This window comes from Pundamilia nyererei, unplaced genomic scaffold, assembly GCF_000239375.1.
Source record: "Pundamilia nyererei isolate P.nyererei 1_Seehausen unplaced genomic scaffold, PunNye1.0 scaffold00183, whole genome shotgun sequence".
In the NCBI taxonomy this organism is placed as follows: Eukaryota; Metazoa; Chordata; class Actinopteri; order Cichliformes; family Cichlidae; genus Pundamilia; species Pundamilia nyererei.
Window position 1 is genome coordinate 1,011,339 of NW_005187584.1, and position 7,834 is coordinate 1,019,172.

The following is a 7,834-nucleotide window of genomic DNA, read 5'->3' on the forward strand; positions in this document are numbered from 1 at the left end:
ACACGGGGCTTTTCCGTGCCTCAGATCTAGTCCATGCATTACTTTTGCAGTACTTACCACGACTGGACATGAGAACAGGAGGTCAGGCAGTGAAGGAACAACAATTAATGTGCCAGTGAAACATAACCTCTGCAGCTCACTGCTGCACATCTGGAAAGCGTCGGGCGATTGAATATTGGTGAAAACTGAATTTAGGGTGTTTTTGAAACATAATTTCAGACCTGCAAGCAGGAGGCAGAGGTCTCAGCAGACCAAAATATCTGTTATGGTTTTGTTCCAGTCTCTGAAAGCTCTCAGTCGTCTTTGTGTGTGAGAGCAGGGCTGTCGGCACCTGCACCAGTGTCTGCGAGCGCTTCCTGATGCAAGTAATCCAGGTGGCTAATCAGAGCGGACCAGCTCAAACACTGTCCTGCGCTCTACAGCAAGAATAAATACGAGGAAGAGGGATTATTGCAGCTGGGGGTTTACAGTGAGGGAAGAGGAAGCACGACTCTGCTGAGCTCAGTTCGGCTGCTGTGCTGGGCTGACTCCATATTTAAGGGAGCAGACATTTTAGCATGTAACGTATCCGAGTGCTGTGGTTGGACAGCTCGGATTATCGCTTTGTTTGTAAACGAGAGCAAACTCAGAAAACGGCACAAAACAAAACGCAGTTCCTTCCTGTTTGGCCTCGTGCTCTCTGGTGTCTCACGTCTCTCCCCTGGCCAAACAAATTCACTTACTTCTTACTGTCAAAGCTAGCAAAGATGTCTTCAAAGGCCTCTAGAGGGCGCTCCTCTGAGTGATCAAAGTAGAAATCGAGCATAGAAGCTCGTCTGTGGGGGGGAAACGGAGAGGAGAGAACCGCACACACAGAGGATATGGGTGACGGAGGTAAAGTGAAGGAGGATTTATCTTTAGTGGCGCTGGTGAGAGATGCGTCTGTGCCAGTGCTGAGGATTCAATTCAAATTAGACAGTAACAAAGCAGAAAGGATCAATGTGGAGGTCCAGATCTTTCACCTCCAACAGGAAGCTGGTGTGTGTGTGTGTGGCAGCTTCATGAAGGGTGAACATTATGTTGATCCCGTTTAAAATAATCAGTCTGTGCTTCGTGACAATAACACCGTTATTAGCTGCCACGTCCACAGGCACAGATTTCCTCCAGAAGAGCCTGAAGGTTAAAAAACCAGCCCGAGCACGACACCCAGACGGCGAGTTTCATAGTTTCGTGTTGAATTACGTTACTTACTTGTACATTCTTTCTATTGCGGTATTGCACCGCTGAAGCTCTCCTAAAGGAGTTCTGGTGACTGGACGGATAACACCTGACACCCCGAACAAACACAAGAGAGAAAAATCATTATTAACATCGGGAAAGCGTTCGATTTCAAAGTTTCTGGCAGGAAAAAGGTGTTATCAAAGTCACATGACTCTTTTTTGTGTGTTTAGTATATTTAATCCTGATAATGCAAATAAAAAGGCAGCAAATCAGACTTGTGGGAACAGTTTTGGAGAAACTTTAGCCTCAACTCTGCAGGCTGCATTACTTCTATGTGCACAATGACGGAGCAGAGACACTGCAGCAGTGAAAGTCATCAGATCGCTTACTTTCACTGAAACCAATGCAGTCTTTTATAATTATCAGCTTAACAATTCATTCATCTGCAGAATTCAGATTATTTTGCAGACGATTCATTTCAGTTATTAAGATTAATCATGTGCTAAATAATTAATCTGGCATGTCTTCACACTAATAACACACCTGCAGTTTTTGCTGCCCAGGTGCGACCGGCCTCGTTGAAAGCAGCGAGGCCCCTGATCGTAGCTCTCAGGATGCCCCATCGAAACATGGCCACCGGGTCCATGCCTATGAGCTGCCGCACGTACGCTCTGTCGCTGCTCCGCAGCAGCGCCACAATGTCCGGGCGCATGTGGTCTGTGTTCTTCTCCCGGAAATCCTGGTGAGGTGAGAGGCAGTTACGAGTGAGACACAAGCCCTCGCACTCAAACCGAGGTCCAATCGTCCTTTTGTCTCCACTCCCTACCTTGATGTGATATTTTACTTTCCCAGCAAAGTGCTGGATGACGAAGGCGGGCTCCATGACCGGCGTGGGGACAAAGTATTTGTTGCACTGGTGCTGCTGCTTGAATTTGGCTAATAAAGTCTCATCTGTGGCATGTGGAAAGCTGGGTCACAGACACAGAGAAGAAGGAACGATGAGAGAAGCACAGATTAAGGAAAAAGAAAATCAGGATAAATCGACGTCGATTAAAATAAACTTTTCTTACTTGCTCTCCTCATCCAGGAGGTAGAGCAGGCCAGTGGGTTTCTTGCTGATGAGATGGATGCAGCCCACGTTGTCTATGTAGTCGATGTTGTGCCAGGTGATGCCCTCTGCTTGGTACTCCTCCTGGATGCGACAGGACAGAGCATTAAGAGGTTAAACGTGTCACTGCTGCTCTTTAAATATCTGGATTTTTAGTCTCAAAAAGAAACAAACTGCACCATCGTGTGACTGCAAAGTTATGTTTGACTACAAAAATGCAATAACTTGATTTATAAACCAGCACGAACTCCCACATAACGGTTCTCCTCCGCGGAGATCGGGTAATGTTTGGATGAGTCATCCTTCACACGCTCGTTATCATAAACAGAGATTCGTTCGTCTGAGGCGCTCGAAGGCAAACCTCCTGACAGTGCAGCGTCCACTGCACGTCTCACCTGCTCCAGATTGAAGATGTGATGGTTGAAGTAATACTGCAGCTGCTCGTTTGCATAGTTGATGCAAAACTGCTCGAAGCTGTTTGTCTCAAAGTCCTCGAAGCCAAAAATGTCCAGGACACCGATGGATAAGCACTGGAAAACAACCAGAACGCCAAGTGAACAAAGGGAGGCGACCTAACTGGACTTTTCATGTCTTTGCACTTTCTGATGTGTGTGTTTCTTACTGGAACAGACTCCTCCATGTCTTTCTTATTGAGCAGTGCGTGATTGATGCGCAGGACAATCCAGTCAAATAAGGCGCTGTACAGAGATTTGGCCATAGAGTCTCGTGCTGTGATGGCCTGATAGGAGATAAAAGAGGGGGCGATGCACAGAGCGTTAGAGGCAGAAAAACCCAGAACACACCAACAGGAAGAAGAAATCCAAAGCACGAATAAAGAGGAAGTAGACGCTAATGAGAGACTGCACTGATGCTCCTGAGCCCACCTCAGAGTGTCTGTAGGGCAGGATCAGCTTGTCGTTGACCGTCACCGTCTTCCTCTTAGTCAGCGCCTCCACCAGCAGCTCCTCTTTAACCTGAGTGACATCAGCAGTTTAACAGTGGCAGCCGCACACACCTACACAAACTGAAGCACGGAGTCACAAACACACATTCAAGTTACCTTTAGTAGGTCAGAGAGGGTTGCCAGGACCTCTGGTGGGCCCACGTCCAAGCCTTCATCTCGGCCCGTTGCCTTCTTCGTGTAGGTCACGTTGCCAAGGTACAGGATGGCGGAGAGCACAGAAAAGATCCTGCGACACAATAATAACAATGACACACTTTAGAAAGAAGACAAACATGAGACACGTGTGGTGCTGGTCTTCAGCCCAAGCGTCCCTTTGAGCTGTGAACTGAATAGAGCCATTGTAGTAGCTGCACGCCGTCTCTAATAAACTGGCTGATTGGCTCATTAGCTGCAGAGACTGCCAGGCTCTGAAAAGTATCTTTGTTGTAATCTGGGGCTGGTAATGTGACTCAGTGCTCACACTAACATAACTCGTGTTTACAGGACTGAAGGCAAAGATGCTTCTGCGTGGAACAGCGAGGCTTTCACTTCACTTACTGTTTCTTGGTGGCAGGAAGGAAGCCGACCATTTCCATCGCCTGCTGCAGCCGTTCAAAATCGTGACGCAAATCTTCCTCATCTTCAATCTTAAAATTTTGCTGCGAGGAACAAGAACGAGGCAGTTATCGAGTGTTTGGAGATGGAAATAAAAAGGTGAAGCGCAAAACGGACACACGGGTGAAGGCGTGTGAAAAGCAGGTGGAGGAGAGGGGAATAACAACGAGAGAGAACAAAGAGCGGCTCATTAACATGCAGGACACACGGACTGCAGCTTGGCTGCATTCATGAATATATCAGGTCACTCAAAGGGAAGCACAGTGTGACTGTAGTGCAGGGGTCGGCCACCTTTCTGATGACGAGTGGCGTCTAAAGTTCCCTCAGACGTCACTGCGCCATAGCGACCGTGGCATTAGCAATACATGTAATAACGCTCTATATCAGTGGTTGTGTTTGTGTGTATTTCCGTGGTGCTGATGCTGAGCAGACAGATCCCTGATGCGTTTGAAGCATAAAAACTGCCAGCTAGCAACGCCTCTGTCACCGGTAGGCGGAGTGATTTTTAGCCAATTACAAGCTGAATCTGGTAGTTGGGGTTGTTAGCTAAGATAGCGTCATTAAGAAGCGGCACAACTAACGTGTCTACGCGAGCTAATCTGCGATGTGCACTGCTGGCCCAGCCATTTATTTTTGATGCACCTTCTCAGATTAACTCGAGTGCCCAGGGTGGCCGACCCCTGCTGTAAAGGCCACGCCCATGACCAGGTTCAAAGGTTAAAAATCAACAGGAAAGTTATTTGGTGGGCCGAAAACAGGAGACTGAAATTAAATGGAGAAAATAGTTTAGATAGGAAAGCTTGCTGATTCCTGATCTATCAAAAGAGACGTCGCACTTTATCTGAAAATGCTTCATTTTAGGTATAAATGAGCTCATCAGCCGTCCTGATGAGTGTAACTCAAATCTGATTACTTAATACTTACGAAACATTTCCATTGCTGGTGGAAAAAACCAAAAGCAAAACGTGAGCCTGCTATGAAACATTAAAATGATGCAGGCAGCTTCCTAAATAAAACCTGCTTTAAATGTTATCTTAGCTAAAGCCCAGCTGCAGATCGAGCAGATGCTGGGGGCCAAAACACCAGACGAATATTTTAAATAAATAAATGTTGTTCATTTCCATATTTATCACATTTGTCACAGGGGACCCTGGAGGAGGGCGACTGAGGCCCCTGTGGTGCCGGAGCAGCGACTCTGTACCTGCTTGAGGTAGAAATAGTCTTCAGGCGGCAGCAATTTGAACTCCTTTCGTTCTTCCTCTGAAGCGCCCAGCAGCAGGTAGTAAAACACGTGATAGTTCCTGGAAAAGGAAAAAAAAAACATGAACTTTACACCAAGTTATTACTGAGGGAAAAAGTTCCCTTCATTTTTATACCATTGCTGTTCATTAGTAGATGTACGAGCTTATGGCCACAAACAGACTGAGTCAACACACTTTATAAAGTCTGAAGCTCGGTGCTGTTTACAGTAGTTTTCCACTGGTGCTATCAGCGAGCAGGTAGCTTTGTTGTATGAGCACACGGGAGTAATGAGTTTCCACACTTATCACTAAGAAACAATAACACCACCCAGCAGACGCACCGTCAACTGCAACTATGTGATTAACGGCGCACACGGAGCGGGCGGCAGTGGGCGGGGGGTAACGTGACGTAATCGGCAGCAGTAGGTGAACAGATTTTCCAAAACTAGCTGTGAAAACCTCGACAGGAAGCTCGTCTCCCACCTAAAAACAGCTACTGGAGGCTTTTCTACACACACGAAGCATCAGCTGAGCTCCAGAGTTTAATATTCTGAGTTTAAAGTGTGTTTTTAAGGACAGATACGCACACCTCCATGTGGCAGACACACATATACACAAAGGATAAACTAGTGTCAGTCCCACTTTTTAGATTATACTCTTTTAATCTTGTGTTTCTTTTAAAGATCATCATCAGCATTCAGCAGGAACCACTGATGTTAATGTCAGTTTATCTGTGACAGTCGGCCTCTTCCTTTGACTCACTGATAGATCCCACAGAGAAAACAGAATGATGAAGCAGGATTACGTCGCTCTGACTGCGTTTCTCAGTTACCAAAGTGAAATAACTGTTTGCATATTAGTCACACAAGCAGCGACAGACTAGCAGTCTAGTTGGTAGGAAACAGTGCAGTGAGCAACACGAGAGGCAGCGTCAAGGCGACGAGTTGGTTTCAATGTGCAGCAACGAATCTTCTTAACTGTTGGTCAAAACTTGCTTTTCAGTGTTTATTATCTGCAAATAAACACAACTGCAGGTCCTGGTTATATAAGACGACCTGATGAGGGTCAAGACCCCGTCATTCCTCACCTCTCATTCTTCTCCCTAGAGACCAGACGAGACTTCTCCAGGAGGTACTTCTCCACCACTGCCCTGCAAGATGGAGAAAAACACAGTGAGGGGGGAAGGATGAGAAAAAGCAGAAGGAGGAGGATGAATCATCTGATCTAAAAAAGGTCACTCGGCTGTGTCTGTGTCTCCCAGGTCACTTGTGAAAGTGGGCTGCTAATAAAGACTGCGGGGAGGAGCAGGGGAAGTGAGGGCAGATGGTCAGAACAATCAAAGAGGGAACAAAGCTCTCAGATATGGTTGGACGTGTGTCATCACACAGCAACACGCCGGCCGCAGACAGCTTAGGATTCATGTATTTGACTGAATAGGAGACGGAGGGCAGTGAAAAAGCAGGCTGTGTTTTCACTGCAGTCGACAGATACGCAGCTTTATTTACCTGCTGCATCAGGCCAAGGCCATAAAGTTTGCCAAATCAGATTTTATAAGTCAAAGTTGGTTTTTCAGTAGCCAAGCAAAAACAGCACTGACGCCAGTCCTGACACTAAGAATAGAGCTGTGCTGTGAGAAACCGGCTTGCAGCTTCGACTAGAGACAGACAACGTAAAGTTCAAACGCTAGCTTACGTGCTCTGTGACGTCGGGGTGTAATCAGTTGTGCCCATCATGACCACAAAAACACCCACAAAATGCTGTTTATCATTATTATTGTAACAAACAAGATCGTCTGACGGGAATCCTGATCACGCTGCCCACAGATACTGAGGTAAGTTGCACTTGAACCTGTTAGAGGCTTCTGCAAACGTCTGAATGTGCACAGGCATGCAGGGGTGTCCAAGCAATACAACAGATGGTGCATCAATAACAATCCCTACTCATTAGCTGATCTGAGAACAGCTGATGTTTGCTGAACGTGAGCTGAAGAAGGTTGAGAGACGGAGACCATAAAAACATGCAGACTGTCGGTCAGCTCAGAGAGCCGAGGCGAGCAGCAGCTTCCTCTTTGCTGATCCACTCCACTGGAGACGGAGAGACACACAGCCTTTGTCAAGTCTACAGAGCAGAGCTGTGGTGGCCTCCTGAGTCCTTAACCGCCTAGAAGAGTCTACACTAGAAAGAATAATGGTGGTGAAATATGGTGGGCGGTGTGCTTTGAGTAGATATGATATGTTCTGCAAGATAACGATCTTTGGTGGGAATCACAGAAAAGCCTCAGCCTGCTAAAATCGACTCCTCGGATTGGATTACAGAGCTGAGGCTGAGCAACGAGAGCTGGTGCTATCAGGCTGGGGATACCCACCTAGTGTGGAGCTGAACATCTGTCAGCACAGGCATCAACGTGTTTATTCACCGCCTATTTTTAGGACCAGAGAATTAATCACTGTGTCAGTCATTAGTCTGAACACTGTACTAAATGTTCGCTGCAGTTAAACAGGGCTCTAGAGTGCGACCAAATTTTTCAGTGGTGCGACTAAAAAAAAATATTTGGTTGCACCTGTGCGACCAACTGTTCAGGTAGCAAAAAAAAAAAAAATAAAATAAAATCTGCAACCTTCCCTGTGGTCAACAACAGACACACATTGTGCCCCTATCGTGGACTAAACCAATCAGAGATAGTAAGGGGCGGGACCTCTCTGATTGGCCGTGGTCCAGTTGAAAGTG

At 46.6% G+C, this 7,834-nt stretch overlaps 1 protein-coding gene across 1 annotated transcript in view; it reads right to left on the reverse strand.

Moving 5' to 3' along the window:
• Positions 1–7,834, reverse strand: part of myo9b (myosin IXB) — a 55,561-nt gene that overhangs the window by 12,115 nt on the left and 35,612 nt on the right. Inside the window, exons 6-16 of the mRNA XM_013914276.1 lie at positions 6,195–6,258; positions 5,068–5,167; positions 3,810–3,910; positions 3,369–3,498; positions 3,193–3,282; positions 2,931–3,047; positions 2,704–2,838; positions 2,271–2,392; positions 2,027–2,168; positions 1,744–1,939; positions 1,231–1,306 (exon numbers count right to left, since the gene is read on the reverse strand). Coding sequence (XP_013769730.1) covers positions 1,231–1,306; positions 1,744–1,939; positions 2,027–2,168; positions 2,271–2,392; positions 2,704–2,838; positions 2,931–3,047; positions 3,193–3,282; positions 3,369–3,498; positions 3,810–3,910; positions 5,068–5,167; positions 6,195–6,258 — 1,273 coding nt within the window. The remainder of the gene's footprint in view (positions 1–1,230; positions 1,307–1,743; positions 1,940–2,026; positions 2,169–2,270; positions 2,393–2,703; positions 2,839–2,930; positions 3,048–3,192; positions 3,283–3,368; positions 3,499–3,809; positions 3,911–5,067; positions 5,168–6,194; positions 6,259–7,834) is intronic.